We start from the raw sequence: 19,677 nt of genomic DNA, 5'->3' as shown, positions 1-19,677 counted from the left end.
CATAGCAATTCTAAAATCTAACCATCCCATTCTCTCTCGCTCTTCCTAACTCCTCTCTCTCTCTCTCTCTCTCTCTGTTATTTGAAAAATATTGCTAATCCAAGATCCCAAATCATCTAAATTAGGGTGGATGCACAGATGTGAAGGGTGAATGAATAGATAAGAAGCGACCCCAACCCAACTCACCCAACCCAAATTATCTAACATTTGGACAAATCTCACACCAGGGTGAGGAAGTTGACGAGGGTTGGGTTTCTATTTATTTTTTTATTATTTAATTTTAGTGTTTTAATTTACTTTTTTGTTTGTTTTGAACAGACGATATTATTTACATTAAGAAGCGAGAGGGCGACTAAGTGACGAGAATCGAATTTAAGACATCTTTCACTTATAAGTTGTTGGTACCATATTATATTGAGCCTCGTTACTTGGGCTTCCAGACATTGAGCCCGTGATTTATGTAAAAGGGGATGAGCCCTTTGTCTATAAAAGGTATCCTCACCCTCACAATCCTGAGGCCTCACATCCCCAAACAGAGACTCTCATATTCAGAGCAACCCTCCTACAAACACATAAACTCTCTCAACTTTCTTCCTCTGTGAACCCAACAGAGGGCAATACCCTCACAAACACAACAACACTTTGTAATCCATACATACAGTTACAGAGGAATACAATCAACATCAGTGTGAACGTAGCCCAAACATTGGGGTGAACCACAATACATCTTTGTGTTCTTGGGCGTTTGCATGATTCTTGGTCGGATTTACGCTATTTCAAGACCTTCCGGTTTTGTGCATCAACATTTGGCGCCATCTGTGGGAAACGACACGAAAAGCTATGTCGGTTCTCTTTCATTTTTCCATCTCACCACTGTGAAAACTTGACAACCTCCACCGTGAATCTGCAGAAACCCAAGAACCCAAAGCTTTCCCAGAAAACCCACGGAGCCACCTCTCTCTCTCTCTCTTACTTCTTCCCTGCAAAACTCTCACTTTGAAATGCCCCTATTGTCAGCTGCTGCGACATCGTTTAACTGATATGCATTCAGAACCCAGTAAAAGGACTCATATATGCTAAAAGTTTGAAGCTTTCGGCTTCAATTTGAGGAACCCAGCAAGAAATGGTGCTGAATTTTCCCATTTCCTGTCCAATTTTTGCGCCACCATTGAACCTGAGCCCCACCCATAACGCGGCTCAGAACCACCCGCCAACTGAGGTTCGATTCGTGCTGTGGAACAACGCCAACGCTGAAAAATTCAACCAGCGTCGAAGGGCCCAGCAAGAAATCGAGGACGATATTCGCCGGAAACGCTGATTCGAGTCCGCCACCAGAATTGTCACTCTTTCCGACTCTGCCACTAACACATGCACCTGTTGCTAAGCGAGGGGATTAGTGGAAGCTGGCTGGTTGTTTTTTTTATTCTATCAGAAAAAAAAAAAACTCATCAAGTAATCAAAAGCCCACATGCATCCATCCATTCAACTTTGATGTTATCCACAGAACACCGCAGAAAAAGAAGAGTCTGAAGCGGCCATGGAAGCAAACCAAACCTCCATGAAATGGAAGCAGCCTTCACCTGTAATGGCGGATCAGCACTTGCTCGGATGGATCTTCATCGCCGTGCTGGGAGCCTTGTTTCTTTACAGAGCGCTGGCGAAAAGAAGCGACGAGAATGAGAGAGGTTTGGAAAGGACGCAAGTAATGATTTCAAAGATGTTGGCCACAGTTCCACTGCTAGAGCAATGATGGACGAACAGAGAAGATAAGAACTTTATCATGACCGATGACTTTTGTCGACCACCAAAGAAGATGCCCACTCCATTGTCTAAAGATAAGTTTTTATTCCGTCTGCCATCTGCCATCATTCTATTATTAATCCTATAATTACTGTCTGCCATCTGCCTGAAAGAAAGCCACTAACCCCTTAAAAAGATAAGATGCTCTCCTTTAATATCCCTATGTTACCTGCCACTTTAAAAAATTACCGTTGGTATATATATATTATATGCTTAATATATTGTTGATTTATACAACATATGATTTATCACACAAACTGAATAAATCATTTATTCACAGAAGAAACATAATACAATATTTTGCCTTGACAAACTTTGTCAATTTGATTTACTCATTATACGGTCATACTTATACTGTCATTTATTGTCAGAAATTATTAAGCAACTAGATCCACTGATCAACATTGTTGCTGATTAAAGAAGTCTACCAACTTATAGATTGATGAGCCACGTGCTCATGGTGATCTCTTGTTTGACCGGACACCCACTTGCTCTGACATTTGCTTATTGGGACACCTATGTGCTTGGACCCAACTCGATTACCCTACAGATAGCCCCAACTCGATGACCCTACGTATGGCCCCGACTCAAAGACCCGACTTGCAGACCCGATCCGCGGATCCTACATATAGACCCAATATGCGAACCCGACAAGCGGACTCGAGTCATGTTGAGAATCAACTCATACTGAGTGCATGTCGACATAAAGTAGATACTTGCAATGAGGAATACCACGAGCCGAGCCACTTCGTAGCGAGCATAGCCTTTAGCCGAGCCGCCTCGCAACGAGCATCGCCTCCAGCCGAGCAAACGCCTTGCCGCGAGCATAGCCTCTAGCCGAGCAGCCTCGCAACGAGCATCGCCTCCAACCGAGTAGTCTCGTAACGTGTGATACCTCTAGCCAAGTATTGCTTTATGTTGAGCATTGCCTTGGGTTGAGTACTGGTTCAAGACATCTAGCCACTTCGGCCCGTACATGAATTGGATTTGAAGTCTCCAGCCAAAAGACTCTCTTGACTGAAGACTTAGGGGACTACTGTTGGTACCATATTATATTGGGCCTCGTTACTTGGGCTTCCAGACATTGAGCCCATGATTTATGTAAAAGGGGAGGAGCCATTAGTATATAAAAGGGCCTCCTCACCCTCATAATCCTGAGGCCTCACATCCCCAAACAGAGACTCTCATATTCAGAGCAACCCTCCTACATACACAGAAACTCTCTCAACTCTCTTCCTCTGTGAACCCAACAGAGGGCAATACCCTCACAAACACAACAACACTTTGTAATCCATACATACAATTACAGAGGAATACAATCAACATCAGTGTGGACGTAGCCCAAACATTGGGGTGAACCACGATACATCTTTGTGTTCTTGGGCGTTTGCATGATTCACGGTCGGATTTACGTTGTTCCAAGACCTTCCGGTTTTGTGCATCAACATAAGTAAAGATGAATATTACTAGACCCTAATAATAAGTAGCTTTTAATTTATTTTTAAGAAATAAAAAAAAATAGAATTTAACCAGAAAGTAGCTACGGTTATGTGATAAAGAAAGAGCAAAAACATAAGAAGAAAAAAATAAAGAAAGATTGGAGCAAAAACAAAAAATTAAGAAGAAACGGAAAAATAAACAACGGGAAGATCTGCCCGTCTGATTGTTAACTGTTAAGTTGGATTAAACTCCTTTATTCGCTGACCACATTGTTAATCCGCTGAAGGAGCTCAGATAAGAACCAATATGGAGCTCAGATATGAAATCTACATCTAGTGTTTTTGAACCCTTGCATCCTTTGTACAAAATATTGAAAAGATCGAGTTAAGAAGATTCAATTATTCAAACAAAATGCATATATAGTATATTCTATACAAAGAGAAACAGAAAATAAGACTCACAAAAGAAAACAAACCATGATCTTTTCTTCAATGCCCGATGATTAGCACCGCAACTGGATAGTGCCCAAATCTACACTTCTTTTGAATAGACGCAGTCGATAATCATCGCCTTCTTTATCTTTTATTCTCTTGTAAAATCTTACCCTTTCGGGTGGCAAAACACAACAATATTCATCGTCCTCCTGAGGAAACTCTATGTGCTTATGTAAGTAATGATTATTAAAATAACAGCCCTCTGGATCGTATGAAGAATCAAGATGAGCCAGGTTCTTCTGGTTCTTTCTGAAATATGAACTGAGGATGATAAGTATGGTCTAGACTGTGATTACACACAAAGCATTTGCCTTTCCATATTTGATACTTTGATGCTGACACATCTCCAGCACTCACATTTTGCAGTCTTAGATTCAGGAAAACAAGTTTCTCTAGGTATCCAATGGAGTCATCCACCTCGACCTAATTTAAGCAATATTTGAGAATCAATTGTTCAAGGTTAGGGACTTGTGACAAGTTTGGGGTTGTCATCAGGCCATGTGAGTGACTGAGATTAAGGATTTTCTGTCTTGGAAGACACCGTTTCAAAGAGAAGTAATTAGTTCTTGTCAGGAACATATAACGATCAGCACAATGGCGCACAATAATGTCATGATTATTGTAATCTCCATATAGCGTTTCTAACAAAAATCGAATGCTCTTGTGAATAATCTTAAAGGATAAGTAAAAAAGCTATATATTGAGAATCATTACTCTCTTCTAGTTGTCTGCTATGTCATTCGCTATTGGTAGAAAACAATTGTGTATACGACGATTCTTCTCTGTTATTGTTTGCTTAGAGAGCCTTGTGCTTTTGTTTCCCCTCTGTGCAATACCTGCCACATAGCTCTGAAATGTTTTACATCTTATTGTCTTGTAGTTCCAAAAAAGTCATGTGCCCGAGTGGTCTGTGATGTCATGGATATTTCTTCCCGCTGCACTCCTTTTACATTGTCCCAAGATTAGAATTAGGACTTTATAGCGCGCGCAGGTTAGGCTTATACAAATTTTGTAAGAGAAGAGGTTGACAAATTTTGTAAACTAGGTAAGGGCGGCGTAAAATTGTTTTCCCTTGATTTGTTTAACTAGATATTACAGGATGATCTCTTCCAATTTTGTCTCTACTAATTGCTCAAACACAGAGCAGCTCAAAAGCTGCAAGATTCAGAGTGTTGGAAATTTGTTTTAGAATATGATCTAACAAAGATTATCATTCCATTTTTATTCCCTGTCTTCACTGCTCGTAACTTAAAACAATATGAAATCAAATGCAGTTAACAAATTACTATAGCTTGTATTGTGACATTTAAATTTTAGGAAAACTAATGAAAAGGGCTTGAAAACTTTGAGTTTTAATGATAAGGACAAAATAAAGGGTAAAGTGAATAGTACCAGGATTGACTTTTTAGTGTAAAAATGTGGTTTTTCGTTAAAGTGAACAGTACCGGGTGCTTTTCATTAAAGTTCCCTTAAATTTTTTGTTCATTGATCCTTGCGTGGCCCAATTACATACCGACACACATGATTAGGTGGATCACTTTCTCATTTTTAAATTTCTTTTCTTAGAGTTTCATTTCACATGTAAATTCCTTGGTGAACATATATTTCAGCGAGAAAAACTTACCTACAACAAAGATGACATTATGGCGGTATCTCGAGTCAATCATGCATGCCATGCAAGGACATTACTATAGTTTATCCAAGCATGGTAGTGCATGATTGATTGAGGATACCGTAGTAAATGCAAGTGAGACTTAAAGCAACCATATCAGACTCTTTAAAGGGAAACCTACCTAGTGTCCTCTATCTAAATCCATTAGACCTCTATAAATTAATAACCTTGAGACCAAATTTTTTAGCAAAATATTAAATAATTGATAAATTAATATGTTATTAATTTAGTTTCTCATTTTACGAACTAACGATTTTATTGTTTAACCAAGTAAAATTTTGAATCTACTTATTTTCTAAAAATAGATTGTACATGGTTCTACTATGGAGCCCGTTTCCCGAAATGAAGTTCTCAAAGCGGCGATGACATTGAATAATTTTTTGTTGAAGTATGAAAAAACCACATTAGAACTTCTTATCATGTTAAGAAAAATATAAGATCCAAGGTATCAATTTCAAGAAAAAAAAACAAACAATGATTGAGTCATATTTTAGGAAGGCCTCATTGTCGAATCATAAGCACATGTATCAGGAAATTATTAATTTACATATTATGTGGAATCTATATGAATTTTATATAATGCATTATCTTATGAATTTAGTGAATTATTAATTTTATATAATGTATCAGGAAATACACGTTTTCAATATCTTATTGATCGCGCGCTTTCTAATCCGAATGCATAATAATAGAATAAGAAAAGTTTGCTCATATAAATGTGTCCAAATAGAAGTTACCCCAAATACCACGTCGCAGGAATTCAAGATTCGTTTGTAAGGAGTAGGCTTTGGAGGGAAAATAATTGCAGGATTTTCAGAAATACATGTTGTCCCACTGCTGTTACGCTGAAGTTGGTTTTGCTCTATAGGGGTTTTCAAACCTCATCTGCTAACTCATGAGGACTGTTCCGGTTTTGTTTCCTTGATTGGTCTTATGACCTTGTTGTTCTGAGTTCATAGAGCTTTCCCCGCTTTTTGTTTAATATATTCATTCAATTAACAAATCAAAGACAATAAGCAAAGAGCAACAAATCCAACAAAGCCATGAGTATATATTCAGAAAGAGATAACAAGAAAGAATAAAGGGACGATACTCACCAAGAAAACTGATGCTGATGTTTCTTTCCAACCATAAATGAATGATGCTGGATAAAGAACTGAGGAGGTTTCTCTTTATTTTAGCCAAAATGGGTAAGGAGAAGCAGATGGGGAATCTGCTGGATATGCTCTAAGTTTCACAACAGTTTCGAATGGTCCTCGGGCCTTGAATAATTTATGAAATAGAAGCTCTGGCCCAAATGAAAACTCAATATGTGCTGGATTCTCCTGTCTCCTTCGGAATTGAGCTTGATGAGTACGGTGCCCATGATTACTGAGAAAGTATTTTCCTGTCCACATTTGGTACTCTGATGCTGACAGTGACACATCTCCAGCAACAACATTATTCTGGCTAGAAGGAGGTCTTTCCGGCTCGTACACAAGCTGAATTCCGAATTCCTTTACACGGACAAATTCATGCATCTCAACCGAAACACGTAATTCGTCCCCATACTCCAATTCGTTGTTTGCAAATCGAAAATGGCTTAGCCATAACATATCTTCCTTCTCAGTAGGCAAACCTACTGTGAGTGGGGAATAGGTCCACATAAGACCCTTGGTCTGATTACTGACTTTAATCAAATGCTGAACAGTAAGACGATATTCCAAGCCTGGTTCTCTTGCATATAACACACATGAATTCAAGCCTCGGATTTTTAGAAAGGGATGTGAAGGTACAATAACTGACAGCACAGATCTATATATTATTGTGAAGCCAAATCCATCTGGAATCTTGCTTCCATGAAAGAAAATGCTATATATGCCACATTCATAGAGTACCTGTTTCATCAAGAATCTACAATTCAAATTTAACTATTCAAACAGTTAGGCCCAACTAGTTCATAGATATAATAATTAGAACAACTATACATGAGAGAGGAGACAGAGAAAGACCTGGACAGGAGCCTTCCTGGTTGTACTGGTCAAGTAGTTGATCATTTCGACATCAGTGCTTGCTATGGATTTCAAATTGAACAGGCCCATATATCTTGTCATTTCTATGTCAGCGCTTCTCACCGGTTTTATATTCAACAAGCTTTCAACTTCAACTAAATGCTCACAACCCCAAAAAAGTGATTCCAATGATCTGAACAAGTTTGGTAAATTTGTTAATCTTTTCAATGAAGTACAATATTTTGCTTCTAACCTCTTCAACCTTGGTGGGAGCTCTGGAAGAATTTCAAGGTTTGTGCAATTATCTAACAAAAGAGTCTCGAGCATAATAAGACTCTTCATTTTTTGTGGTAGGCACAAAATTGGGTTACCAATTAGATTCAAATGCTTCAACAAAGATAGTGTACACAGATCATTGGGAACCTCTGACACGTTGCAGTAAGACATACTTAAGCTTCCCAAAAAACGGGGTAGACTTGCCAGTGAGAAACTCATTGATTGAAGAGTCTTTCCTGGCCATGCCCACATCCACCAATACCTGATAGGTGTCCATGATAATGCTGATAACAGTCTAATTTGTTTCATATCCCTAGATGTAGCGTGTAAATCAATAACCGTGGCACTGTCATGAGGACCAAGCTTTGAGCAACCATTTAGAATAAGTTCCTCAAGAGACCTCAACATGTTCATTCTTTTTGGAAGCTTCATAAGACTTTTGCAATCTTTTAGATTCAAGAAAACAAGTTTCCCCAAATTTCCAATGGATTCATCAACATCAACCAAATTAATGCAATCCTTAAGAATTAGTTTCTCAAGGTTGGGGAGTCCGGACAAGTCAGATGTTGGATATAAGTCAACAATCTGTGATAATTTATATATGCTAATAAATAATAAATGCAATAGAAACTAACAAAATATAAACTAGAATATGAATTATAAAACAGACAACTTGAAGATCAAGGCTTGCGTACCGCAATGTCCTTGAAATAGAAATTTCGTCCCTACTCTGTGCTTGTAGGTCTACGGACGTCTGCTTCACCAGGATTCAACGATCAAGTTAAAATTCCAGCACCAGAAAATTTAACTTCTGGCGAATTTAGTGTGGTTCTCTCAGTAAGAAGGTTTATGAATGTAGAAGATGAAGTTTATTATTTCTGTGTTCTAAATGCTATGCAGATGTATGTATATATAGCAGATAGATGCCTGTTTGCAACAGGTATGAGAATGGGGTGTGACTGTTGGGAGACATCTCTTCAGAAGGGTGCTGTGCTATGTGTTCAGAAAGAACTCTCAGATTTCATCTGAAAGGATGAGTCTTTTCATAAAAAAATAATTAATTAATTAAATTCGAATTTAATTAAAAAATAATTAAGTAAATCCGAAAAATAATTAATTAAATAATTTAATTATTAGAGCCCCAAGGCCCAAGGCCCATCTTTTGACAATTAAATATATATTAATTATAATTAATTATATATTAATTACCAATTAATTATTACACCCCAAAGCCCAACCCCAAGGGTGAGCCCAATTTTAGTCTCCAGGCCTATTACTCCAATCACTTTCTTTAAAGGACAAAACCTTATAAAGTGATAAAATCTTTTGGGAATGGCCAATGTGGGACAAGGAAATTTCTACTCAAACTACTCAAATTTTCAACATCAGATGTTGTCCTAAGGCCATGTGAATGACTGAGATTAAGAATTTTCAATCTTGTAAGAATCTGTATCAAATAGAAGTCATTAGTTGCTATGAATGCACAGTTTAGTTTCACTGATTTTTTTTTTGTTTGTGCGTAATGAGAGAGAGAGAGAGAGAGAGAGAGAGAGAGAGAGAGAGATTAGAAGATACCTTGGTTCCGTTCCAAACATGTTGCAGACTGCTCTTCCGTAAGTCAAGAACAACTAGATTTTCCATACAAAAATTGGCTGGTATTGATTTTAAAGAGAATCCTCGCCAAGACAGCCATATTAATTTTTTTGGAAAATCTTCATAGCTTCCTGTGATTGTTTGAAAGAATTGTTTGTATTATAATCTGTAAGGTTACAAGAAAGAGAACTTATACAAGTGGAGAAAGATGTCGTGAGTCACCCGATGAACATCACACACCATGCTTCACACACCATGCATAGACCCATACTTTGGATATTAGATATTCTAACACCCATACTTTACACAGTAACCCATACCTATAACCCATACTTTGGATATTAGATATTCTACCCATACCTATAACCCATACTTTGGATATTAATTAATCTAACACTCCCCCTCAAACGAAGGCTAGTATATTCATCAAGCCAAGTTGGACCAAAAGAGTGTTGAATTGAACACGAGACAATCCTTTGGTGAAGATGTCTGCTAGTTGATCTGTGCTCTGAACAAAAACAGGTTGAATGACATCAGATTGGGTTTTTTCTCGAACAAAATGACAGTCCATTTCAATGTGTTTGGTTCTTTCATGAAATACAGGATTAGATGCAATGTAAATAGCAGCTTGGTTATCACAGAAAAGAGGCATAGGCAGTGTTCTCTTGAACCCTAAGTCGTTGAGCAAACCTTGCAGCCAAATTAACTCACAGGTAGTAGATGCCATGGCACGGTATTCAGCTTCTGCACTTGATCGAGCCACCACACTTTGTTTTCTGCTTTTCCATGTCACCAGATTTCCACCAACAAATGTACAATATCCAGTAGTAGATCTTCGATCAATTTTGGAGCCACCCCAGTCTGCATCTGTGTAGCCAACAATGTGAGCATTTCCGATCTTCCTCATCACGATCCCAGTTCCAACGGTGCCTTTCAAGTAGCGCAAGATCCTTCGAACAGCTTGTAAGTGATTTGATCGAGGAGCATGCATGAACTGACTGACTAGGCTTACGACATGCATGATATCAGGACGAGTAATGGTAAGGTAAATAAGTTTCCCTACCAATCTCTAGTATAAACCAACGTCTGTCAGCAAATCTCCATCTAATCCAAGTTTCTCTTTGCAAGCTATTGGGGTTGCCACTGGTTTTGCCTCAAGCATTTTGGACTCTTGAAGTAAATCGAGTATGTACTTGCGTTGGTTCAAGAGCAAGCCTTTACTAGATGAAGCAACTTCAATTCCTAGAAAATACTTCAGAGTTCCTAGATCTTTAATTGCAAACTTTCTGTGAAGAAAGCCCTTAAGTCACTGAATTTCTGTCAAACTGTCACCAGTCACAATGAGATCATCGACATAGATGAGAATGACAAGTTTACCTGTTGAACTATCTCGCACAAATAGTGAGGAATCTGCATTGCTCCTTTTAAAACCAATGTTCTCTAACACAGAACTTAACTTGGCATACCAAGCTCGAGGAGATTGTTTGAGGCCATAAATGGCCTTGTGTAACTTGCAAACCATGCCCTCTCCTTCTTGTGGATGTCCCGGAGGCAACTGCATGTACACATCTTCTTTAAGTTCTCCATGCAGGAAGGCATTCTTAACATCCATTTGGAATAGGGGCCAATCATGGTTGACAGCAACCGAGAGAAGCACTCTTACCAAGTTCATCTTTGCCACAGGAGCAAAGGTTTCCTTGTAATCAATGCCATAAGTTTGAGTAAAACCTCTAGCCACCAATCTAGCTTTGTATCTCTCCACTGAACCATCATTCTTAAATTTGGTTTTGTACACCCATCGACACCCCACAGCTCTCATCCCCTTAGGTAGCTTGGTGATGCTCCAAGTTTTGTTTTCATTTAGAGCTCTAAGCTCCTCATCCATAGCTGTTTGCCAGATCAATTGAGAGTTAGCTTCTTGGAATGAGCTTGGTTCAGATGAGGCTGAGACTTTGCTTAGGAAAGCAGCATGAGACGAAGATACTCTTGAGTATTCAAGATACTTTTCTATAGGATGTCTTGAGGTATAACTTACATAATCTTTAAACCAAGTTGGCTTACCCCGATTTCTACTAGGGTTTCTCCTTGGAGTGATCACTTCAGGAGTAATAGCAAGGTTCTCATCAGACGAAATTTGATTTTGTTCAGTGTCTTCAGTTGATTCATTATCAACAAGTATGTCAGATGATGAATTACACTCAACTGGATCAATCGAAATTTCATTGTTGCTTGGTTGGTCTGGAACTGAAAAATGGTGAGGCAGTGCATTGATTTCCATAATTGGCGTGAGGATTTGATCAAGAAAGTCCTCCTCCCCCAGAAGATCTTCACCCCTGGTACTGGCAAAAAAAGGAGTTTTCTCGTCAAAAACCACATCTCTAGACACCAAGAGTTTCCTGCGCTTTGGGTCATATCACTTGTATCCCTTTTGAACAGATGAATACCCTAAGAACAAACACCTTACAGCTCTAGGGTCCAATTTATCTCGATGCAAGGTTTGAATATGAACAAAGCAAACACATCCAAACACTCGAAGTTGAGACAAGTTAATTTTCCTGCCATTTAGTGTTTCAAGAGGTGCCTTGAATTTGAGAACCTTGCTTGGAAGCCTATTAATTACATATGCAGCAGTAAGAACCCCATGGGACCAGAATTTCTTGGCTACACTCATTTGAAGCATAAGTGATCGAGTTTTCTCCAGTAGATCACAGTTTTTCCTTTCTGCTACTCCGTTTTGTTGCGGAGTACCAACACAGCTCGTTTGATGAATTATTCCATGACAAGTTAGATATTGAGTAAAAGCATTAGACATATACTCAGTACCATTGTCTGACCTTAAGACTTTAAGTTGGGTTGAGAACTGATTTGTAACAAGACTGTGAAATTCTTGGAACACATTAATAACTTCATTTTTTGATTTCAACAAATACAACCAGGTACATCTTGAGAAATCATCAACAAAGGTGACAAAGTATCTAAAACCATCAAAAGAAACCAAGGGTGCAGGTCCCCAAACATCAGAGTGCACAATCTCAAAAGGTTTACATGACTTGGTTGATGAGACATCAAAAGGCAACCTCGTCTGTTTTGAAAAATGGCAAACTTCACAATCTTGAGTCATCACATTCTCTGAAGTTTTGAAGAGATGTGATTGCACAAGATTAGAGGGATGCCCTAATCGTCTATGCCATAATAGATTATTCTTCAAAAAACCAACTTGAAGACCTCTAGCTTCAACAGGTTGCAATGAAAGCATATAGAGGCCATCTTTATACATGCCTTCACCAATCTTCTTCTTCGTGATACGATCCTGGAAAACCACATTGAATGGCGAGAATATAACATCACAGTTTAAGGAATTTGTCAACCTTCCTACTGACAGAAGCTGAAATGGAAAAGAGGGCACATATAGAGCAGTTGATTCAACATTAGTATCAATTAGCCTGACTTTCCCTTCACCCAAAACTGATACACCAGTTCCATTAGCAACAGAGACAAATTGTGGAATAACTGTCTCTTTAAACTTATGCATATATCTTTTTATATTTGTAATGTGATCAGTCGCTCCAGAGTCTATTATCCAAACATTTGCAAGTTTTCTGGAAGCAAGTGCAGCACTAAATGAGTTTAGAATACCTGACATATCAACGGAAGATGACACCTTTGTCTGAAGAAATTTTGCGAACTGCTCAAATAAGTCAGTGGAGCTAGCTTCACTGTTTCCCTTATGAAGATTGCTTCCATCTTTCTTCTGAGTGAAGGAAGAGAACTCACTCAAGAGAGCTGAGGGATTAGATGTGAAATTCCTAACAGTTGAGGCAGTCTGCAAGCGAGAGACTTGATTTGCACTGCGACCAGGTTTGGCTTGTTTGGAAAAGTTAGGCTTAAGGTGTGGATACAACACCCAACAAGTGTCTCTGAGATGATTCTTCTGTCCACAATGACTGCATTGCATCTCTCATTTCTTTCCTTTGAAATGTTTTCCTTCAAACCTTTTGTCACTTGCAACGAAAGCTCTGGACTCAGGACCACTAACCTTAGTATTCATAACTTTCCTTCTTGCTTCTTCTCGTTGAACGATAGTGCACACAGTATTGAGAGATGGTAGTTCCACACTCATCAATATGTGGCTTCGCAGGTCCTCATAGGTAGAGTCAAGACTGGATAAAAGCTGAAAGACCTTGTCTTCTTCAGCCTGCTTAAGAAGGATTGCTGGGTCTGTAGTGTGAGGCCGATAAAGATTCAACTCATTCCACATAGACTTCAGTCTTCCCAAGTGCTCGATAAAAGTCTTTCCATCTTGATTCAGAACCGAAAGACTCTTCTGCAACTCAAATATCCTGGCTGCATTATTTTGATTTCCATACATCTCCTTGACAGCCTTCCACAGATCAAAAGCTGATTCTGAAAAGCTGAAAATTTCTGATACCTTTGAGCCCATTGAGTTGAGCAACCAGGACATGACGAGCTGATCCTTGCAGAACCATTCTTCATACTTGGAATCACCAACCTTGGGAGGTACGACAGTTCCGTTGATGAAACCAAGCTTAGATCTTCCTCCAAGAGCTAAAGTAATAGCTCTTGACCAAGGAAGATAATTAAACTCAGTTAGGAGTATGGAACAAAGATGTTGATTGGGATTTCCATCAGCTTCACTTGAAGAAGCTGATGAAGAACCAAGGATGTTCTCGGATGGAGCAGCAAGTATATTTTCTTCTTCCATTTCAAAAGATTTCAGAGAACAGGTTCTTTAGGAAGCCTGCTCTGATACCATGTGATAGTTTGAAAGAATTGTTTGTATTATAATCTGTAAGGTTACAAGAAAGAGAACTTATACAAGTGGAGAAAGATGTCGTGAGTCACCCAGTGAACATCACACACCATGCTTCACACACCATGCATAGACCCATACTTTGGATATTAGATATTCTAACACCCATACTTTACACAGTAACCCATACCTATAACCCATACTTTGGATATTAGATATTCTACCCATACCTATAACCCATACTTTGGATATTAATTAGTCTAACACTTCCACTCAACTTTACATTATCAAGCAGAAGTAGTTCAAGATTGAGCATCTTTGTAAATGCCTTTGTTTCAAATGTTGAGGGACAGTGGAGCATGAGGCCCTTAATACTTCTCGTACCCTGCCACCAAATAAGAGCATTGGATAAGTTACTAGTCACATGTAGAACACCAATGCAAATAAATACAGTTAAAGATCATGTTTCGTACCGTTAAATTTCTCAAAACGTCACTTGCTTCTTTTTTATGCCACAGTATAGTGCGTTTTCCAGGATCCTCAGGTGATTCATCGCGAATTATTGCCCTTCCCATGTTTTCAAGCAATTGATGCATGGTTAACTTGTTGCAGGCATTAATTTCCACAAGGCATCTATCAACTAGGTGTTGAAGTCCAACTTCTGTCGCAAAATCACATTCATCAAGGATTGTAGTTGCAAAATCCTTGTCTTTTCCTATGAAGAAACAGGCTATATGGAGGAATAAACGTTTATCATGATCTTGTAAAGAATCAAAACTCATGCAAAGAATCTTTTGAATTTTTCCCTCAGTAATCACGTCAAAGGTGGGTACCGCATTTTCCCTCAGTAATCACATGTTTAGGCTTTCCACATAACCTCTTCCAATAACATAGGGATCAACTCTTAATCTCCTATTCCTCATGTAGTCCAGTTTATTTCCAATCGCTTCGACAATATCTTGGATAAACTGTGACTCGTATCTATATGTTATTGATATAAAAAAATATGAGGCACAGTAAGTTCTTTCTTTTCAGACCAAAAGAAAAAACATGAGCAAGTTATTTATTTTTTATTTTTATTTTTTAAAGAAAAGCTAAAACTTTCACAAGCTTGAGACTAGCATCTGATTTACTTGACTGAATATAGGAGGGAATGAAAAATTACCGTTCTCCTAAAACCATCCCTCCCAGGTCTGCAACATTTCTAGAGCTCGTCTCCACTCCTCCACCTTGTCTATCTCGTCCTTGAAGCGCTCTTCATGTCTAGTAAATGATTCTGCAAAACTGCCCGTCTGCTTCCTGACATCTGATGGTTCCACATCATAGAAAACCGGGATAACCATGTGTCCATCTGTTCTTTTACGTTCCATGATGATAGCAAGTTCATTCAGGCACCACCTGGAAGAGGCGTAGTCCTTGGAGAAAACTATGACTGATACTCGTGACTCTTGTATCGTTGTCTGTAGCTCCTGTTCAATGTTTGCTCCTCTCTCAGTTTCATCATCTCTAAAAGTGTGGATTCCTGCCAACTCCAAAGCACTGTAGATGTGATCTGTAAAGCCCTTGCGTGTATCTGCGCCTCTGAAACTCAAGAATGCATCATATGTGCACCGGTAAGAGGACGAAGAAGCATTCTGCTGCTCGGTGCTCATTGCAGCTATTGAATGGAGTCTATCTGTTGCAGTGAATGCATGAAGAAGAGTTATTATCTACAAATTGGAATGCAAATTGAGAATATATTCTCCAGCTACCAAACACATCTGATTTTACATTGAGATGCCAATCAGATTACAGGTCCAATATTAGATGTATGTAAGAAATGATAAACATAATAATAGTGCAAGAGACACCAGTTATTGTTAACCAAGTCACAATGCAAATTCTTATTTGTTGTAAAATGTGAACAGAAAACGTGCTGAAACATTGCCACGAAATTTGGGATCTAAAAAATTGATGCAAAAACTAATAAGTTGATGTCTTGTATTACCTAAAAGAAAAAAAAAAACAAATTGGTATCTCTAGTAAGAGTAAATTCGTCATATCGTCAAACAAGAATATTATTGGTTATTTTATTTCATTTTTTTGTGGTAAAAATGGACTAAACTTTTGTTAGGCATGTACATGTGACTTGGCTCTAGTATATGCTTGTATTAGGAATGAAAGTCTGATTAGAGATGGAAATTTTCAAATTACTATACTCTAAAGTTGGCTATAGTAATAAATATGAGAAACTGTCAATGTGGCTTTCGAAGAGAATAAGACTACATTTTTTGAGCACATGTAGGACGAAGGGTTAGTTTTGTATGTTGCTAGCATAAGACATTGCTAGCTATTTTAAACATTCCATGACCTTTTAGTTTGCTTTGTGTGCAACATTAGAGGAATATAAGCTAATTTTAGAATTGAATGGATGAATTGTGAATAAACGATGTCTTTGCTTTTTACTAATTCCATTTGTTTCTCCTTGAAGTTAATTATTTTTTTGGGTTTGAGGGACTTTAAGTTAATTGTTTTGTAGTTACATGATTGAAAGTTTTTATACAAATTGTAAAAACAAAACCAAAATCATTGGACTTACACAGAGAAAGAGACTTGAGACAATTCGTACTAAAGAGATACGAAGCTATCACCACACTTTCCACATTATATCAATTGTGAGCAACACAAAGAAATATAAAAAATACTTGAAAGAAAATAAAGTTATAATAAAAAATATTTTGCTAAGCTCGCATGATTAAAGAAAGGGTTTATAAAGCTCTGCTTTCTTTCTTTCTTTTCGTTCATTTTTGGAATTCTTCTACAGTACACTGGAGTATTGCATATTTGGGCACTTAGAGCCATTACACTCAACCAGATTGGATCTAACAGCTCTAAATGCCCGAGAACTCCGATGTATTGTAGGTAGGCCCATCTTCAATTGGTTACCCAGTTTTTTGCATCCAAATTATTTATATCTCATTGGAAGAAATAAATATTTAGGGTCTGAGCTGATATAATTGTATAAAGCAGTTTGATTTGTCCTGCAGCCCTTTTCAGGAGTAAAGGGAGTGTGGTGGGATTTGGCTGAGTTATAGTTCAATTGGTGTCGTTATTTCAATTGGGTAATTTTGGGTTTTGTAGCGTGTTTGATTGATGATTATTTGGGTTATTGATTTTTTTTCTAGTACATTTCAATTACTCTACAGTTTCCGACTAAACTTAAGAAGAAATATACGACTATTTAAATTCTTTGATCGATTCCACCACTTTTCCAAAATATGTCTTTTGAATTATATTTTTTATTTTGATACGTGAATAAATTGTTTTTTTTTTCTACGACTTGAATTTAGCTCCGCAAATTGTTCTTTTTTTTTTTTTTTTTTTTTTTTGGAAAACCTCGACTGTACGAGGGTAATTTTATTGATAACGAAAAAACAAGGTACACCTAGTCAGGGGGGACATAAACCTTACCCCTCCAAAAAACAGAGATAACAAAAAGGAATACACTAGAAAGAAGGGGGGACATAAACCTTACCCTTCTAGAAACAAAAAATGAGAATGATACAAAGAAAAGAGGGGGGGGACATGAAACCTAACCCCTCTAGAACCAAACATGAAGGTCTAAACCTGCAAAACAAATCAAACAACACCATAAAGATAGGAGAAAAAAAGGAAAGTGAGACAAACCTGGATGCCGACATGCACATTAATTTGAGAAGCGGTAACCAGGCAAGCCAACATAGTCAGAAAACAGAGTAGCACGAACCGCCATCGGAGGAGAATCATGCCATGTTAAAGATGGAGAAGACAAGCCCATGTTAGCAAAATTGTCCGCAACAAGATTTCCTTCTCGATATATGTGAGATGCGTAGAAAGTCATTTTCCGAATGCGATCCAAACAAATAGACCATTGCGTATGAAAAGGCCAAGGAGGATCAAAATCAGATGATTGAAGAGCAGAAATAACACTAGAACTATCACTTTCCAACCAAAGACAGTGCCAACCCCGCTGATAAGCAAACTCAATACCAATAATAATTGCTGATAACTCTGCAAAAAAAGAGTTGCAATGACCAATCCGTTGACAGAAACCTCCGAGAAAACGACCATGGCAATTCCTGAAAACTCCTCCACATGCAGCAGGACCGGGATTTCCTTTAGACAAACCATCTGTATTAAGCTTAACCCAAGGAAACCAAGGAGGAGACCAAAGGACAGGAAGAATAGTAGGAGCCTTGCGAGGGATAGGTTGGATCCCCAAAGAATAAATGATTCGAGTGTCAAAACCCTGAGAATAACCAGGAATAAACTTCCCACCATGAACAATCGCCGAATTAATAGACATGCAAAGACGATGAAAATAGATTGGACGACCCTCAAAAATAAATTTATTTCGAGCCTTCCAAATAGCTGAAATAGTAGAAAGACCCGCAAAAATCCATAGATTGTGCAATTGTTTGGAAAATGGCTTACGAACATATACATCCCAAAAAGCAACCAAAGAATCTGGAAGAGGTAAAGATGTACCAAATTGACATGCTAACCACCTCCAAAGTTGCCTAGATATCCGACATCCAAAGAAAAGATGAGCAGTAGATTCTTCAGAATTATGACATAAACAACAAATGGATGCCAAAGAAATACCACGTCGTTGTAACGCATCTTCTGTAGGAAGTTTATCATGAAAAAGCCTCCAAGCCAAAATAGATAGTCGTGGCGGAATAAAATGTTGCCAGATAACCTTAGCCCAAGCACAATCACTATGTCTCCTTCGAATAAGGTGATAACCAGAAGAAAAAGAAAACTTCCCAGTAGGTGAGGGCTCCCAAATCAATTTGTCATCCTTAGCATTTAAAGGCAAAGGTAGACGTAAAATCTGTTGCACAATTGAAGGGAATAAATTTGAAAAATAATCTGGCAAAGACCAACTTTGTGCTTCAATAACATCTGAAACCCGAGGAAGAACCTTAGGTGAAATGACCGAAAATAAAGAAGGACTAATAATAGGCTCATCCAACCATTTGTCAAACCAAAAGGAAACTGACCTCCCATCACCAATAATCCAACGACTATTATTATTCAAAATAGGCAAAGCACGCTTCAAACCATGCCACACAGAAGACCGTAAATAGATATTTTGATTTCTGTAAGGCGAAAGAGGAAAACGCTGACGAGCAAAAGAACCCCACAAAGAGTAAGATTGTAAAGCATCCCATCCAAAACTAAGCAAAGCCGTTAAATTCAAAGAAGCTAAATCACGAAGACCAAGCCCACCTTCTTTTTTAGGTCCACACACCATACTCCAATCAACTGTTACCAATTTTCGGGAAGATAAATCCCCTGACCAAATAAAATTCCTTGCGCAAGCAGAAAGATGCTTTAAAATGCAAGATGGCAATTGATAAACTGAGAAGCTATGGAGAAATAAGCTTTGATAAACAGACTGTACCAATTGAAATCGTCCAGCCATTGAGAGAAGTTTACCTTTCCAACCCGAGAGGCGAGCTTTAGCCTTGTCTACCAAAGCTTGAAAGTGAATTCTCTTTGGCTTACCGCGAAAAATGGGTACCCCAAGATAAGTGAAAGGAACAACACCCAAACGAAAGCCAAGATGCCTAGAAACATGAGCTTTACGATGGGCTGAGGAAGAGCTGAGATAAA

General features: G+C 38.3%; 1 protein-coding gene and 1 long non-coding RNA gene across 9 annotated transcripts in view; one reads left to right on the top strand and one right to left on the bottom strand.

Annotated features, from left to right (window-relative positions):
* Positions 1 to 19,677, bottom strand: part of LOC126603565 (disease resistance protein RPV1-like) — a 68,306-nt gene that overhangs the window by 8,610 nt on the left and 40,019 nt on the right. The window contains exons 6-7 of one of the 8 annotated variants that reach the window (XR_007616288.1): positions 6,504 to 7,283; positions 5,957 to 6,376 (exon numbers count right to left, since the gene is read on the bottom strand). The exons of 2 other annotated variants lie outside the window; for them this stretch is intronic. Coding sequence is in view for 5 of the 6 variants with exons in the window: in XM_050270459.1 (XP_050126416.1) it covers positions 6,579 to 7,283 (705 nt within the window). In the remaining variant the exon portion in view is untranslated. Of the gene's footprint in view, positions 1 to 5,956; positions 6,377 to 6,437; positions 7,398 to 7,935; positions 8,214 to 19,677 lie in introns of those variants that run through there. 5 more of the 8 variants (XM_050270463.1, XM_050270464.1, XM_050270462.1 and 2 more) reach the window with 5 other exon arrangements.
* Positions 1 to 19,677, top strand: part of LOC126603578 (uncharacterized) — a 73,634-nt gene that overhangs the window by 23,181 nt on the left and 30,776 nt on the right. The gene's annotated exons all lie outside the window — the stretch shown is intronic.

This window comes from Malus sylvestris, chromosome 15, assembly GCF_916048215.2.
Source record: "Malus sylvestris chromosome 15, drMalSylv7.2, whole genome shotgun sequence".
Lineage (NCBI taxonomy): Eukaryota > Viridiplantae > Streptophyta > Magnoliopsida > Rosales > Rosaceae > Malus > Malus sylvestris.
Note: the sequence above shows the minus strand (reverse complement) of the source record. Positions and strands in the feature narration are given on the sequence as shown.